This window comes from Halichoerus grypus, chromosome 2 (genome assembly GCF_964656455.1).
Source record: "Halichoerus grypus chromosome 2, mHalGry1.hap1.1, whole genome shotgun sequence".
Classification (NCBI taxonomy): Eukaryota; Metazoa; Chordata; class Mammalia; order Carnivora; family Phocidae; genus Halichoerus; species Halichoerus grypus.
Window position 1 is genome coordinate 125,454,289 of NC_135713.1, and position 17,908 is coordinate 125,472,196.

Below are 17,908 nucleotides of genomic sequence, written 5' to 3' on the forward strand. Positions count from 1 at the left end.
AAGGCATCCCACAGGGAGAAGCGGCCGAGGGCACCATGACGGCCCTTCTTCCCCATGGCTAGAGAGGAGTGTGCATGTTAGGAGAGCATAAATCCAGGAGCATTTGTAACTCGACTGCCTTTGGTTTGACATCATAGATGAATCACGGAAGAAGCCGTGCCCTGCATGACGGTACATCTAATTAAGAAGCTATTAGACGCCTAAAGGATTCTGATAGAGGGAAGAGAAAAGATGCGATCCTTTAGACGAATGACAGACCCCCTCCCACCCCGACCTCTGACCTCGGTTCTTCCCTCCGCAGGTTTGGCTTCATCTTCAACAAGTCTGACCCTGCCGTTCACAAAGTTGATCTGGAAACACTGGTGCTGCTCAAGACCATCAGCCTGCAGAGCCACGGCTGCGTGCCCCAGGCCATGGCCCACACGCACCTGGGCGGCTACTTCTTCATCCAGTGCCGAGAGGACAGCCCGGCGCCTGCCGCACCCCAGCTGCTGCTGGACAGCGTCACGGACTCCGTGGTCGGCCCCAACGGGCACGTGAGCGGCGCCCCACACCTGTCCCCCGACGGGCGCTTCGTCGTCAGCGCGGCCCCCAGCAGCCCCCAGCTGCACGTGCAGGAGATCACGCTGCAGGGGCGGATCCGGACCCTCTACAGCTTGACGATCAGCGCGGGCGTCTCGGACGTGGCCTTCCAGCCCTCCTTCACCCAGGGCAACCAGTACCACGTGTTCGCCGCCGCGGAGACAGAGCCGGCCCTGCTCTTCCTGGAGCTGTCCACGGGCAAGACGGGCGTGCTGGAGGACCTAAAGGAGCCGCCCGCGGCGCCGGCCTGGCCCTGGGGAGGGCCCCGCAGGATCGTGAGGGACAGCGGGCTCTTCGGACGGTACCTGCTCACGCCAGCGCAGGAGTCGCTGTTTCTCGTCGACGGGCGACAAAAGGCACTGCGCTGTGAGGTGGCGGGCGTCAGGCGGGGGACCACGGCCGTGTGGGTGGGCGAGGTATGAAGCCCCCCCTCCCCCCGCAGAGCCCCGGGCCACCGAGCTCCGCCTAGTCCTCACTCCGCAGCCCCCAGCAGGCACCTGTACATTTTTACAGACAAAAGCCAAACCTGTATTCGCTTTGTGGTTCAACACTGGTCTCCTTGCAAGTTTCCTAGTCTAAGGTATGCGCTGCTAACCAGATTGGGGTTTTTTGTTGGGAAGTATGATTTACGCCTTGAGCTACGGTGAGAACACATGCTACTATGTCAAGGAATCGTTTCTGTGCCCAGCTCCACGCCATGGTACCTGGGGACGCCGTGGAGCCGAGTTCCTGCTTTCCAGGCTGACCTTTCTGTCGGTTGCCTTCATGTACTCATTGTCCCTCACCGCCGGGTCCGGCCAGGCTTCACCCCGACGGAGTGGCCTGAAGCCCGGCCTGGAAACAGGCTCGCCGGGAGCAGGGCTTGCACTCCAGGCCTGAGAGCCACGTCCGCCTGCCTCCTGGACCTTCTTTTCTCCTGTGCAGCTGCTTCGTGATTTCCTTTCCATGTGACTTGGTGTAAGCCTGAGGGAGAGCTGACAGGACTTCTTGCATCTTGGGGCATGGGGAAATCACTTACTTTATTTTGGAAATTTTGATTAAAAGATAATTTTTTATAATCTCAAATGCTATTAAGCAGAAAGATGCTCTCTGACGTCCAGCTCTGTTCCTCCCTGCCTCAGGCCAAGTCTCTGCGAGTCACCACCCCACGCCCCACAGCCAGAAGGAACAATGGTCATCCAAGAATAATGGCCCTCCACACCACGGACGCCCCAAGTGCAGCTCTGGCCACCACCTTGGCCAAGACTCTGTTCTGGGTTGGGACGCAAAGAGACCAGGACAAAGCCTGCGTGCCTGCTTTTTACCCCTGAAGGGGGAGGTTTTATTAGCCAGGCCCAGTACCCCAGATTCAGGGCAGACTGGGCTTGCCAGGCAAAGTGGGGGTGGCCTACAGAACAGTGACCTCCAGGTGCCACACAGGAACCCCAAAGACCCGTGCAGGGTCCAGGTGGGTTCTGTAGGCTATCCGTTTTAAAAATCCCTTTCTTTTCTGCCTGTGGCCCTCGAACTTCAGTCCCTCCTTCACCACAGCACACAAAGCACATTTCAGGCCTTTCTTACCCATGGCCCCTTCTCGTCCCAGTAACACACACTGCAAACCCCATAATCCCAAGGATGTGGGGTTAGGGGGAGGATACAGGTGGGCAATGCTGCATGATCCCCAATGTCTCAGACTCTGCCGGGCTGGGTTGGGGGGAGGGGGCGCATCAAGGAAGACACCCCGTGTGGGAGAATGTCCGCAATGAAGAAGCTTCCCCGGGCCCCCAGAACCCCCCTTTCTTTCTCCCTCACGTCAGTAGTCACAACATACTCATATGCTTTCTGGCTTGAATGACTGTTTTTCAAGCCACCTGAAGTTGGAAAAGGTGGTCCCCTCACATACACCTCAGCTAGCGTAGCCCCCTTCACCCGGCCACATGGCCGTGCTTTTCCTGTGCTGCTGATCGCCAGCCCCGTTCAGAAGGAAGACAACACACCCTGCCTTGCTCTACTTACGCACTGCTCCCCTTCACGCTCACCTGACTGCCCACCCCACCTGAACCACAGCCCCCCGCCCTAATTTCCTGAAATCAGCCAATCCCCTGGCATCTCCCATGTGTCTTGGTTCACCAAACACTTGTCCCCTCCAACTCCCAAGAGTGTGGCCAGATGTGCCCATGCAGACTTGAGATTCTGTTCCAGGTAAAATACAGAGCTACAGGCAGAGGGAATGGACTTCAAAGGCGGCCCACTCACTTTCACCAGGGCTGGGACGGACGGGCAACACCTCTCACCCTTTCTTTTTATTCCTGTCTCTGTCTCTTGACACCTTCACTTCCAAACTCCCACTTTTATCACTGAAATTCTCCAACATTCATGAACTTCTCCCTTTGGGAAAATCTTCTACACGGTGGCAGCCCCTGACAGAAAAAAAAAAAAAGTTGGGATGAGCACTGGGTGTTCTACGCAACTAATGCATCATTGAACACTACATCAAAAACTAATGATGTACTACGTGTCGGCTAACTGAACATAATAAAAAATAAATCAAGTCTCCGAGCCTACCTGAGGAAGAGCCTACCAGCTGCCAGGCCAGAGCGTCGGCCCCTTGGGTCATGGGGTTCCTAAGTCAAAGACCGTCCGATCCCAACTGGCCCTTCTGCACTGTAAGTGACTCTGCAGCCCCAATCCTTCCGTTTCTAGGTGTGTCTGCGAAGTGTCTCTGCCCGTCGCTGACTCACTAAGAGTTTACCAGAGAGGCCGGCCCAGGCCTGGCCAGCACTCCGCACACTACCGAGGTGGAGTGGGGAGCCGCCCGCCTAGAAACTGCGAGATCTGCACCATCACAAAGACAGCTTAGTAACTGCTTTCTCAGCAGAGCGACCAACACTGCTGGGGGAGGGGCTAGGCAGGGGAAAGGCGGGCCAGGTCACCCCCCACCCCTTCAAGCCCCAGAAGAGCCTCCCTGGGACGCAGTTTGAAAGTCAGAGCAGTTAAGCCTTGCAGCCAACCGAGCCGGTGATCCTTCTACTAAACATACAAGATCAGCCAACGAGAACTCTCTCACGCTAAAGAAGCATTCATCTTACATTAAAAAGCCACTTTCGTAATGAACTACTTCAAAATTACTCAATTTTGAAATAAAATTGATTTCACAAAAATTCAACTTAGTATTTTTTTTTTCATAACAACTCACAAATAATCTACACCTTTGCTGATATTAAAGACTTGAAACGGAGGTGTGTGTGCTCCTTCTGCCCACGTGAGCGGAACCCTGCGTGGAGGCTCTGGGTCCAGAAAGCCCACCCAGCCTTGCACGGATGGTTGGTAGTAAGAGGGATTCGTCGGCTTCCAGGCAACTGCGTGGACTCTCTGCCCAGGAAGGCTGGGTGTGGAGGACACGCCTTGTAAACGCCACCCTCCCTGCCCCTGCAACCTGCCTGGGGCTGGCCCAGGCTTCCTCCCACGGTCTCCCAGGCATTTGAGGGCCCTGCTACCTTCCCCGAGCCCCTGGAAGCAGCTGGAAGAGCCCCATGAAGTCGGGCTGGGGCCAACCGCTAATACCAAGCTACAGGAACTTGGATCTAGAGGCGTCATGAGCAGAGACAGAAGCTCAGCCCCTACAATCCCCACCTGACCCCACCCTGGCATCTCCTTTCCTCCCTGCTCCTCTGCGCAGGAAGGGGCTGCCAGCTCCAGGTAGGGCCCGGAGGACAGCTCTCAACCCCAAATAAAGCAGAGAGCCACCTGCTACCCTAAGCAATCTAACTGCTGAGACTTCATTTAGAATAGAGAGCAGCCCGAAGTTGGTTTTGTGCGGCCACAACTTCTTTTCTGTCGACCAATAACCTGTGAACTAAAGGAGAATCCAGAACGGAGACGTGAAACAGATCCACTCTGGATATATTTTTCTACCAGGGGCTTACGACGTCATCCATTCATTTCTCACCGTGTGTTCCACTCACATACCACAGACGCTGAACCGTCTTCATCACCACATCCCACAACCCTGTCTTGGGTCGTCCTCTCCAGAAGGAAGCCTACGGATCGCTGATGCCACTCCCACTCCCTCCCACGCACCTACCAGTCTACCTCACCTTCTCCTCCCTGCACCCAGCTCCTCTGAAAGCTGCCCCGCACCCCAGGAAGCCCGAATGTGACACAGGCTGACAACCATGCTGACATGCAGTCTTGTTGTCCTCCCCCACCCAGAACCCCAGATCCCTCTCCAAGCGCGGTCAGAACCCATTGGGACACCGCCCTCTGCTGCCCAGAATCACGACCCCCATGCCCTGGCTCGCAGCTCTTCCAAGCGAGGTGACCGAGACCAGAGCAAACTCACAATTGTCAGGGAAGTGGACTATTGTCAAACAGAAACCGTCAGACAGGAATACAGACGGTGATGACTCACCCAAGCCTCATCCCTTCGAGGGCCTGAGGTACACCTCCCTCGTTTCCAGTTTATTCTCTGTTTTGCTGCACCCCCGCCCATGCCTCAGGCCTCCTGCGCGTGAGCCATGCCACAGCTCCTACAATTTGAGGGGCAGCTGACCTACTGTCACACCAGCCCCCCCAATGGCCTTTGCCCCATGCCGCTACCTTGCTTTCAAGTCCGAGGAAGAAGTCACTCACAGGGCCAGACGCCACGATTTGCTCCCAGACTAGCATATGTCGGCAGAGCGGTTCTGTTCAACCAAGTCATCAACTGCCATGGTTTCTCTTCAAAATCAGAGAGGTTCTAGAACAGAGAGAGGCTTAAAAGATTCAAAGGAGGAAATAGACGGTGCCTATGCTCGAGGTCTGACTACAAGACCCCAAGCCCCTGGTGGAGTGCAAGCCACTTCCTGCTTTAGTCTGCACCACGCTGCCTGCCAGGTTACTTGAGAACTTGAGCACCTTCTGGCACCTGCAGGCTGTAGGCGGCAGCCACCCCGCTGACACCGGGGGCCCAGCAAGCATGGGCTCACACCTTCTGTGGAGCTGTGGGCAGCCATGGGGATTTAGCCAAACACAGCGTGTGAGGTTACGGAAAGCATGGGGAGAGCGGGGATGGGCCTCCAGCACTGATAGCGAGGCCGAGCATTGACCAGAGTGTTGACCGTGTACTTTCTGTAACTGTTCTTGGACAAACCCACAATTCACACACCCCTTTTTCCAGGCTCGTCTTGACTAATATGGGACCATCTCTCTCCTGTGGGGTCCTAGAGAACATGGGCCACACTCCAGAGGGCTCTAGAAGGCTTAGCCTGCACTCCACAAAGCAGGAACTACTGGCCAGCCCCTGCCCCCCGCATGTCACCAGGGCAGGATCGGAGCATGCTGCCCTTTAGGGATACACTCTTCAAGATCGGAACTTCGTTTCTGACGAAGGGCAACCAGTCTGGACCGATCATGGGGCCCAAGGGCTCTCCAATGAGAAAATTCCCGAAATCTCACCCTCCGTCCCCTGCCCAGGGTGACATCTGCCATCGGTTTAAGAGCTGTCGGTCCCTTGCTACTTGCGCTGCTTCAGACAGGTGTGGGGTAACAGGTCCATAAACTGCCACCCCAGACGCCACGGCACACCCAGGCTGGCTCCTGGCCTGGCCCCCGCCACACCCCACTGTCCTCCCCTCGGCTCACACTCTCTGAAGGTCATGCGAAATGATCTCAGAACAGAAGTGGGCATGCAGTGTGGCTGGAGTGCTCACACACACACCGTTTCACACTCTAGTGTAGCTGAGCAGACCTCGACATGGGAAGTCACAGGCACACCCTTCGTCCCGTTAAGATTCTCATCCTCCCCCACCTCAGAAAACTTTCAGATCTCTTATTTCAAGGCAGATACATTATTTTGAGCTGTTGTGTAGACACCAAAATATATTTTCTGTAATCACCAGTATTTCTCAAAAGGCCTCCTGTAATTACTATACATGTGAAGTTTTCCTTATTTATAAAATATAAATTATTTTTAATACATCAACTTTAGTAGAAATTTGTACCAACACAGTAACTGTATGTGGCATTTGAAATAAGTTCGTGTTTACTTTGACGTATTGCACAGTATTGAACACACCGTGTAACTGCAGTACCACTTGATATGAAGACGATTCACAGATTATCATAAAGTATTATCACTGTAAATACTCTTTTTCTGAGGATTTTACAATAAAACTTGAGAAAAGTGACCTTCTGTTGGTGCCCGTCTGTGGGTGGTTGGTGAAGTGAGAAGGGGTAAAGGCAGGACCACGCAGGTCCTTCTCCCCATTCTCCAACACCCTACAGGTTCTCGAAGGGGAAAAGCAAGTGGCCTCTCCACTGGCCTGCTCCCAAGGGCTGTGGACAAAGGCAGGCACCTGAACCCGGAAGTCTCTTCCCCCATGTTGAAGTTTCAGCTCCCTGCCGTGATCGTATAGTGGTTAGTACTCTGCGTTGTGAAGTTTCAGCTCCCAACATGTACAACCAAGGTCTGGTTCCAACCTTCTCTTTACCTGCCCTGGTGGACCTTTACATTTCACCACAAGCACCAGCTCCAGCCCACGCCGGACTCCAGTAACTCTTCATTCTTGTCAGGGCAGACTTGCCAGCTAGGATACAGAACGCATCAAGTGCTCAGTCATCACCAAGGTACCCGTGTGGGGCACCCACCATGTGCGAGCGCTGTGCGAGGCGTGGGGGCTTGAGGGCTGTGCGAAGCAGTCACAGTCCTTCCCTTGGCGAGCTTCATGTCCACTGCACCATGGCTGTTAGTGCAGATCCTCCAGAGAAACAGAACCAATGGGTGTGTGTGTGTGTGTGTGTGTAGGTAGGTAGGTAGGTAGGTAGGTGGGGGGAAGAGGAAGAGGGAGATTTATCTTAAGGAATTCGTTCATGCAATTGTGGAGGATGGCAAGTCCCAAATCTACAGGGGAGCTGGTAGCTGGAGACCCAGGGAAGGGTTGGAGTTGGAGTCCAAAGGCAATTGGTTGGCTAAACTCTTCCGAGGAGGTCAGTCTTTTTTTCTCCTTAAGGCCTTCCACTGATTTGATGAGGCCCATCCACACCGTGGAGGGTATCTGCTTTATTCCAAGTCTGCTGATTTAAGTATTAATCTCATTGACGAAAACTCCTTTCACAGAAGCACCTATAAGAGTGTTTAACTAAGTCTCTCTGGGCACCATGATCCAGCCAAGCTGACACATAAAATTCATCATCACAACGACATAAACAAGATGTTGCTCCTCCTCTGTCTTGGAGAAATGACCTGCTATGTGCCCGGCGCCGCAATAAACACTTAGTAAGAACCAGTTTCAAACCTTACCATTATCCGAACAAGGCAGGTGGTGGTGTGATCTCCACTTGCGAGAAGAGGACATGGAAGCTCAGAGCACCAGAGCCAGATTCAAATTCAAGTCTACACAGCAGAGACACGTGCTCTTAACCCCGAAACCGCCACGTGCAGTCCCCCCCGCTCCACACAAGTCCCAAGCGCAGCTCTAGCCTCACGGCCCCCACACCCCGCGGGGCGGCACAGCCCCCGTACGGGAGGGACTTGCTCTGCTTTAACTTGCACCTCGGGGAAGCCAACTGCCCAGACTAGCCCTCAAGATCTGGGGTCTGCCCGGTCCCCTCTGGTAAGAGGAAACGCACATGATTAAAACCCCAAAACTCTGGGCAGAGAGCAGACCGCAGCGGTCAGCTTCTTCCTGCCCCCCCGAGGCTGGGCTCCTCGCCACAGATGCTCTGGTGACGTCCTTTCTGCTCACAAGGCCCAGGACAGCAGCTGTTGGGATTGGGGGGTGGGCAGCTGGGTGCAGCCTACAACAGGACCCGCCCCAGACAGGTGGCAGAAATTTCCATCCTATACTGTGTTCTACCCACTCCCTCCTAAGCAGGCCGAAAGGAGGTCACGCAGGGATACGCAATGTGTGGGCCGAGCCCCATGCAGCCAGGCTGGGGAGGCCTCGGAGGACAGACTCCTCGGCTCGGCCCACAACAAGCTCACCTTCACAGCCTTCCCCATGCAGCCACTCTCGTGCTCAGCCACCGTTTTCCAAAACCATCTCTGAACCCCGGGCCTGCCCCCACGGAGCCCACAGTCAGCAGGAACCAAATGGACCCAAGAAGAACCACTGGCACACAGGATCCATGAGGGGACATGCTAGGGGACGTGGTCTGGAAAGGCTTTCCGGATGAAGTGAAATGGGAGTCACTGGAAGGCCCGAGGGAGGAACAGCGGGGTGAGAGCCCGCCTGCCGACAGGAACGACAGGAACGAAGGGCTGACCCAGGAGAGAAGAGCAGAAACGCCGGCAGCACAGGGCGGACAGCCGCATGAAGGGAGGCCGAGGTGAAGGGGCGGCATGGCGCGGCACCGGGCAGCCGTGGAGATAGAGAGCATCCTTTGGGCGCTGGAGACCATCTTGCAGCCGGGGCCCTGGGCACTCCGAGCGTCCACGCTAAGTGGGAGAGGGAAAGAGAGATACTGCCCAACGGTGGGCGCGCATCCAGGACCCAGATGCCCGAAGCTGGGATCACTCTGCTCCAGGGGAAAGTGTCCACAGGGCGTCACCAAGGCCTGTCTGAGCCAAGAAAGAGGAAGCAGCTCCCCCTAGAGGAGGCAGGTAGAGGCTGACACAGGGCCATGGTCCAGATCCTCTCCTATGAGCACAGAGCCCTGGGATTCTGAAGACCAGAGACGAGCTCCTACAAGGAGCTACGGGGGCAGGAGACAAGAACCAGTGGGGTGTCCAAACAAGCTGGGACTGCACAAAGCGGGGGGGGGGGGGCAAACCCAGACAAGGCTGGAGAATGGGCTTCTGGGAGGAAAGGAATATCCATACGAGAGAGGGATCTGAGAAGTAAGGCATACCCAGGCCCCAGGGGGGCTGAGAAGGAGGACTAAGACAGGCTTGGGTCCAAATACCCCAACATGCAGGGGCTGGTGGGCCATGAGAGAAAACTGGAGGGTAGCTAGCAGAGGGTCCCAGAGCCACAAGTCTCTTAGCCACACCTGGCTATGCATGCATCTAAAATTATTATCAAAGTTGTAAAAATAAATGTTATTTATGCAAAAAATAGTACATTGTATTATTAAGTCCAGACGGTTATTGCCTGATGTGCACAAAGTTATCATCTTATCTGCCCAAAGAAAATGCGTTTGCTTCCTTAGCTCCAACTTCTCCAGGGCCACTGGCCACGGAAGCTCATCTTCTCAAGCCACAGCTTCATGCCCAAGTGAAATGCAGGTGCCAGACAAGGGACAATGGGCAACAGTGAGCAGAGTGAGCAGCAGTGAGCAGCCCAGGAAGAAGAGATGTCAAGTGACCACCAACAGGACCCACACTGTGCAGCAGGCGGAACGCCCCCCGCCCCAAGACAGACCTACAAGAAGGAGACTTTTCAGCATCCCTGGGGCACAAGAGAGTCTGACTCACAGAGAGCCCGGGAAACCCCAAAGGAGCCCCAGTCTATGCTCACACTGATCAAGCTTTCTGAAAGCCCCAGGGCCATCTTGATCAGCACCTGCTCACACACTGCCAGGGAACCACACTGATACTGCTTCGGGATTGAAGAAAACGCACGCTGGATACTCGCATTTTTGTAAAAGAATAGCTAGGGAGAGGAAACACCCAGGCCTTCATCCCTGAATTCTGGGATCATAAGCAGACCTGGGTTTTTTTCTACAGGTTGGTTTGTTGTTTGTATTTTCTAAAATTTCGACTTCTGTGTTACATGCATACAGGTGAGTGCATCCCTCTGCACTGAGAAGACAAATCTAACAGTGACACCCACTCAGGAGGCGGAGGCAGGGCCGGTGGCCTCCCATCCGCTCTGGCTCCCGGTGGGGCGGGCCAGGCGAGGAGGACTCGCACGGTCGGGGACTAGGGGCCCGTGAGGGAGACTCTCGGCGCTGACGACGCCGCTGAGCAGGCTCACTCCTTCCCACACAGCTGGAGGACGGAAACCACACCTGCCGGGGGTGATGGCATCGCGGAGAAACGTCTCACGGACTCCCACCTCGGAAACAAGGGTCAGCCTTCCCTCCCTGCACACGTGGCGGATCCGAGGACCCCAAACCATTCTACCATTAAAAATATAGGAGACGGGCGCCTGGGTGGCTCAGCCAGTTAAGTAGCTGCCTTCCTCTGGGGTCATGATCTCAGGGTCCTGGGATCAGGCTCCCTGCTCAGCGGGGAGCCTGCTTCTCCCTCTCCCTCTGCCTCTCCCCCTGCTTGTGCTCTCTCTCTGTTAAATAAATAAATAAAATCTTAAAAAATATATGTAGGAGAAGAAATTTTTTTTAAGAGAATACCCTGAACAGCAAGAAGGCAGGAAGAGAGTGAGAACCACCAACGGGAGCAGGGCTGGGAGTCCCCCAGCTTCCAGAGAGCACTCGGCTCTCCGGGTCAACTCGGCTTTCTGTCCCACAGCCTCGTGAGGGCATGGGCAGGACCTACTGGAGGTGGGGGTCTGATGGGAGCCCCACTCCCACAGAGGGCAGGGGCCTCAAAGGGCTACACCCTGGGCGAAGGGTGAACTAGAAGTCTACTAGTTGCCCCCCCAACCCCAGGGAGCTGGGAGGAAAGCTGCTTTAGCACTGAGTGGGCAGGGAGGGTTGGGGGAGGGACCTGAAAGCTGGTAATCCCATCTGCAGACCACACTCAAACCACCCACATGGCTCAAAAAACCTTAACCCTCGTGCCGCCTGGATGGCTCAGTGGGTTAAGCGTCCAACTCCTGATTTCCGCTCAGGTCATCATCTCAAGGTTATGAGATCAATCCCCCCACCCCCACCCCACGTGGGACTCTGCGCTCTGCCAGGAGTCTGCTTGGAATTCTCTCTCTTCCTCTCCCTCTGCCCCTCCTCCCACTCTCACTCTCTCATAAATAATAAATCAATCTTAAAAAAAAAACAAACCTTAAGCCTCAAATCAGTTTAAAGACCTCTCAGCGATATACAAAATGGGTGACATCATCACAAAAAGAAAATGATCAGGTGCCTGGGTGGCTCAGTCAGTCAAGTGTGTGCCTTTGGCTCAGGTCATGATCCCAGGGTCCTGGGATCCAGCCCCACATCTGGCTCCCTGCTCAGTGGGGGGTCTGCTTCTCCCTGTCTCTGCCCTTCCTCCCCACTCGTGCTCTCTCTCTCTCAAATAAATAAATCTTTAAAAACAAAGAAGAATTTGATGCGAGGGTGATGCAGTAAATGACCTTTTTTGAAGCCTCCTAAAAAAAAAGGAAAATGATCATTTCAAGATACTCAGGCACAATATGTTGCTCATCCTTAGTAGGAGTAGGTCATACTAAGAGCTAAAAGAACTGCAAAAAAAATATTAAGCCTCACCCAGTAGTTTTATTACTAATAATATTATTAGAATGGTATAGGTACTATATTTATTATTATAATGATATATTCTTATTACTATTATTTTTATTGTTCTTCTGAAGCTATCTCATGTATTTAGCAGGATAAAGCTAATATGAAACGGTATCCATCAGGAAAGGAGATTTTGCTGCAATAACAATCAACTTCACACCCTCAGTGGCCTCAAACAACAAGATTTACTTCTTGCACATGCCATACATCTAAGGAGAGGTTGTCAGAATGCTCTGTTTGTTACAGTTTCCCAAGGACCAAAGCTGATAAAAACTCTATCTCAATACATTTCCACAAATTCTGAGGCTGGGAAAAAGAGAATTGACACTAGAATCATCCATTAAGTAATCTAGTGTGGAAGTAAAAATACATTATTTCTCCTTACAAGTCATTGGCCTGAACTATATCCAAGCACAAGGGTCAAGAAGTTCAGTCCCTCACATATCCACACGCAGCTCAAAGCATAACATCAGTGGGGCGCCTGGATGGCTCAGTTGGTTAAGCGTCTGCCTTCAGTTCAGGTCATGATCCCAGGGTCCTGGGATCGAGCCCCGCGTTGGGCTCCCTGCTCAGCAGGGAGCCTGCTTCTCCCTCTCCCTCTGCCTGCCGCTCCCCCTGCTTGTGCCCTCTCTCTCTGTCAAATAAATAAATAAAATCTTAAAAAAGAAAAAAGCGTAACATCAGTGAGCAACATTAGAAACTTCCACAGGGGGAGCCCTGGGTGGCACAGTCAGTTGGACATTGGACTCTTGGTTTCAGTTCATACGGTGATCTCAGGGTCGTGATATCTAGCCCGCGTCGGACTGCACTCAAAGTGGAGTCTGAGATTCTCTCTCCCTCTCCCTCTCGTGCTCTCTTTCTAAAATAAATAAATAAATCTTAAAAAAAACAACAACAAAACTTCCACAGGATTTATGTTAACACACAAGAAAAGAGATAAAAGTGTTATCTCAAAAAAACTTCATGGAAAACTCTATAATTTAAATACATATTGGAAATATTGATATAAACTCACATTTATGTCTTCAGATTCTCAAAATTGACAAGTGACCAAAGTTCACTCAAGAAGAAATAGGTTACCTGTATAGCTCCACATCTAGGGAAGAAAATTAATTCACAAATGGAAATCTTCTACAAAGAAAATTCTAGGTCAGATAGTTTCATTGGTACATCTGCCAAATATTTAAGAAATTATATAAATTCTATAAAATTCTACAAAAATTCTTCCAGAAAAATAGGGGAGAACACTTCCCAACTGTTCTATGAGGCAAGCACTATCTAGATACCAAATTGGACAAGAAAACATTACAACAAACACACACACACTATTAATCTCTCGAGAACAAGGTCATAGATACAGATCTCCTTAGCAAAATCTTAACAATTCTAATCCAATTATATACAAATAAAATAATACATCATGATCAAGTAAGATTTATCCTAAACTGCAAGATTGGATTAACATTTGAAAATCAATGTAATTTACCATATTAACGAAATAAAAATAGAAAAAGCACGTGATTGTGTCCATAGAAGCAGAAAAAGAACTTGATAAACTTCCACAACTAATCATGATAAAAACAAAAAACTCTCAGCAATCAAGGAACATAAAGAAGCATCCTCAGCCTGATAAAGGGCAATTGCAAAAAACTTAGAGCTAAGAGCATATTTAACAGTGAAAGACTGAGTGCTTTCTGTGATCATTAATTTCATTGTCAACTTGACTAGGCCACGGTACTCAGGTATTTGGTCAAACATTGTCCTAGATGTTTCTGTAAAGGTATATGTTATGAGATTAACATTTAAATCAGTAGACTGAGTAAAACAGATTACCCTTCACAGTGTGGGTGGGCCTCACCTAATCAGATGAAGGCTTTAATAGAAAAAAGAGTGACCTCCTTAGAAGGAGAGGGAATTCTGTCGGCCAATTGCCTCTGGACTCAAACTGCAGCATAAACTCTTCCTGGGTCTCCAGCCTATCAGCCTACCTGGCATATTTTCAGGTGGCCAGCCTCCACAATCATGTGAGCCAATTCCTTTAGAAAGAGAGACAGAAAAAGAGAAACCTAGCCACATTCCTACATACATTCTGTTGGTTCTGTTTCTCTGGAGAACCCTAACTCACCTTCCCTTGAGACTGGTATGCCAGGGATCAGTTTGTGGTTTGCCCGCTTCTTTCCCCTGCTTTGTGAAATGGGCGTGAACTCTGCAAACCCGTCCTACACGTCAGCTGCCTCTGGGTTATGCTTTATGTACAGTGAGCTGGGGGGGATGGTGGGCATCAGTAGTGGCAAGAAGGCACTGTCCTTTCGGAGTCCACTGCGCCTTTCTTCTTGAGCAGAGGACTAGAGTGGGAAAGACTTGTTGGTCTCACATCAGCAGCCCTCGCACACAAGCCCAGCTGCACTGGCAGGTACGCCCAGGCCACGTCCTCACCTGGAACACTGTGCCCTCAGCCCACACTCTCACAGCCTAGCAGCCCCTTCTGCTACAGCTCCACACACACCCTCAGGCAACTGTCTCCCCATCTGGCAAACCAACAGTCCTGGCTCGCTGCCTCTAGCAAGCATCTTCAGCGCTAGGAGACTGTGAGTCCCTAGAATACCTATGCCTTCCTTGAAACGATGTGAATGTTAGCCTTCATGGATGGATGGGGCATGCCTTCCTAAGTCCCCAGTTCCTTCATGGTCCTCTCTTCCTCTGCATGAGGGTATTAGCAACTTTTCTGCACTTGGTACCTTGGGATTCCATAAAATCCTCTTAAACCTCTTTTAGTAGTTAACCACCTGACACTACTTAGGAATTCTTTATATAAATTTCTGCTGTTCAAATGGTACAGATTCAGCCTCCTGATTGGACCCTGGCTGATATAATTGGGAATGAGGCAATGTAACTAGAAATGCTCTCATCACTGAATTTTGACAAAGGTGCAAAAGCAATTCAATGGAGGAAAGACAGCCTTTTTCAACAAACAATTCTAGAGCAATTGGATTTTTCTAAGAGGAGGAGGAAGAGGAAGAAGGAGAGGATGAAGAAAGAGAAAGGAGGAGGAGGAGGAAGGAGAGGAGGAGGAGAGGAAGGAGAAGTGAAGGAGAGGAAAGAGAGGAGAAGGACAGAACGGAGAGGAAGAAGAAGGAAGAAGAGGGAGATGGAGGAGAAGAAGAACCACCTCAGCCTACATCTCACATCTTATAGAAAAATTAAGTCCAAACAGATCATAGACTTAAATGTTAAAGATAAACACAAAACTTAAAAAAAAAAAAAAAAAACAGTAGAAACTCATCAGTACCTAGGGCACCTTCAGGACCTTCTGACACCAAAAACATAATCCACGAATGGAAACGTGATAAACTAGAACTCATCAAAATTACAACCTTTTACTGTGTGAAAGATACTGTTAGAAGAATGAAAAGACAGGGGTACCTGGGTGGCTCAGTCGGTTAAGCTGGGTGGCTCAGTCATGATCTCAGGATCCTGGGATTGAGTCCTGCATCGGGCTCCCTGCTCAGCGGGGACCTGCTTCTCCCTCTCCCTCTGCCTGCCATTCCCCCTGCTCGTGCTCGCTCGCTCTCTCTCTCCCTTTCCTCTCTCTGTCAAATAAATAAAATCTTTAAAAAAAAAAAAAAAAAAAGAATGAAAACACAAGCTATAGACAGGGAGAAAACACTTGCAAACCATCCATCCAACAAAAGACTAGCATCTAGAATACAATAGTAGTCAAAGTCAATAGTAAACTAGCAAGCAATGCAATTGGAAAATGTGCAAAGGACATGAATTCTAAAATTCTAACACCTTTCGCCAAAGAGGATATACAGATAGGAAATAAACACGTGAAAAGATGGGCATCATTAGCCAAAAGGGAAGTACAAATGGAAACCACAATGAAACATCACGATACGCCTTTGAGGATTGCTAAAATCCCACTCTGCTAAAGTAAGACCTAGAGACAACCGAACGGTCCCGGGGCGGCGGCAACACTGGATCACTCACACTGCAGGGGGATGTCAGGTGGGGCAGCTACTCCAGAACACAGCTGAGCACTCTGGCTTTTTTAAATCAGCATATGCTACCATAGGACCCAATAATTACACTCCTGGGCATTTATCCCACAGAAACAAAGACTTATCTTCACACAAAAACCCATTTACAGATGTTCAATGCAGTTTTATTCAAAACAGCCCAAAACTGGAAGTGGCTCAGATGTTCCTGAACAGGTGAACAATTCAACAAACTAGTACGCCCACACGGGGAACTCCGCCCAGCAGTATAGATGAAAACACTCCCGACACATGCCACAACTCTGAATGAGTCTCCAGAGAATTATGCTCAGTGCCAAGGTCAATAAGATTGCCAACCGTCTATATGATTCTGCTCATATAACATTCCTGAAATGGCAAAATTATAAAAATGGAGAACAGATGAACAGTCGTCAAAGATTTAAAAAGCGTTCAAGGGTGGAAGGAAACTGGGAGTAGCTTTAAAAGGACAACGTGCAACTCTTGCAGGGATGGAAATACAGTGTCTTAGTTGTATCCGTGTCAATCCCCTGGTTGTGGTATTGCACTGGGGTTTTGCAAGTGTTACCTTTGGAGCAAGCTGGGGCAAGAGTACACAGGACCACGGTGTATTATTTCTTACAACTCTAAATGAAACTACCATTACCTCGACATTTTTAAACATTTCAAAACTTCTAGGCCCAGATGGTGTCGCTAATGAATGCTAACAAACATTTAAGGGAGATAGAACACCTATTTACCCAAACACATCCAAAGAGTAGAAAGAGAGCCAAATAATTTCCAACTCATTTTGTGATGCTGGAATAACTCTTTCATACCAAAACCCAACAGGATCAATTCAAGAGAGGGAAAATTATTAGCCTCGTTTACTGACAATACGGGCACCAAAATCCTAAGCAAAATATCAGCAAACTGAATCCAGCAGCTTAGAAAAAGAATGCATTATGATCAAGTGGGATTAATCCTAGAAATGCAAAACTGATTGAACATTAGGAAAAAATGACTGGTGTGATTTACTACAATATCAGATTAAAGGAGGAAAAACGAGAGCATTTCAACAGATGTAGTAAAAGCACTGATAAAAATTCTAAATTCATTCACATTCATGGTTTCCTCTTGCGAAGCAGAAACTTTCTTAATTGACGAGAAAATCTACAGAAAACATTCTTCATGGTAAAACATTGAAAGTGGTCCCCTTCAGCTCGTCCTCTTCTGGTCCGAGGCACTTCAGGAGGGGGCTTCGGTGTGACACGCCAAGTTCAAGAACCACACCATGCATAACCAGTCATGAAAACGGCCCAGAAACGGCATCAAGAAACCTTGGTCACAAAGATATGAATCTCTTAAGGGGGTAGACCCCAAGTTCCTGAGCTTTGCCAAGAAGCACGACAAGAAGGGCCTAAAGATGATGCAGGCCAACAACGCCAAGGCCATGAGTGCACATGCCAAGGCTGTCAAGGGCCTCATCAAGCTCAAGGAGGTCAAGCCCAAGATCCCAAAGGTTTGCAGCCACAAGTTCAATCAACTTGCCTACATCGCTCACCCAAAGCTCGGGAAATGTGCTCATGCCCACATCGCCAAGGGTCTCAGGCTCTGCTGGCCAAAGGCCAAGGCTCAAACCAAGGCCCAGGGTGCAGCTTTGACTCCAGCTCCAGCCCCTCCTCGGTGTGGCTCAGGTTCCCAAAGTTTCCCAGGCCCCCACAAAGCCTCCAGCGTAGAAGCTTCCGTCTGCCAATGTGAGGACGGAAGGACTGGTGTGACCCCTTAGCTTCTGTCTGCATGGGGCTGGTGTCCTGTGCTATTTATACAAATAAACCTGCGGCAAGAAAAAAAAAAGTGTTCCCTTTCAGATAGGGAACAAGACACTTCCATTCAGCCCTGTACACTGTGCTCCTAGCCAGATTAATAGGACAAGAAATTAAATAGACAGGATAAGGATCTGAAAGAAAGAAACAAGTTTATATGATTATATAGGGAAAAATTTAAATGAATAC

At 50.5% G+C, this 17,908-nt stretch overlaps 1 protein-coding gene and 1 pseudogene across 1 annotated transcript in view; both read left to right on the plus strand.

The window, feature by feature from the left end:
• Nucleotides 1-5,188, plus strand: part of FSTL4 (follistatin like 4) — a 393,797-nt gene extending 388,609 nt beyond the window's left edge. The window contains exon 16 of the mRNA XM_036089132.2: nt 302-5,188. Coding sequence (XP_035945025.2) covers nt 302-1,004 — 703 coding nt within the window. The 3' untranslated portion in view covers nt 1,005-5,188. The remainder of the gene's footprint in view (nt 1-301) is intronic.
• A 3,693-nt stretch (nt 5,189-8,881) lies between these two features.
• Nucleotides 8,882-17,632, plus strand: LOC144380915 (large ribosomal subunit protein eL29 pseudogene; annotated as a pseudogene).
• The last annotated feature ends 276 nt before the right edge of the window (nt 17,633-17,908 follow it).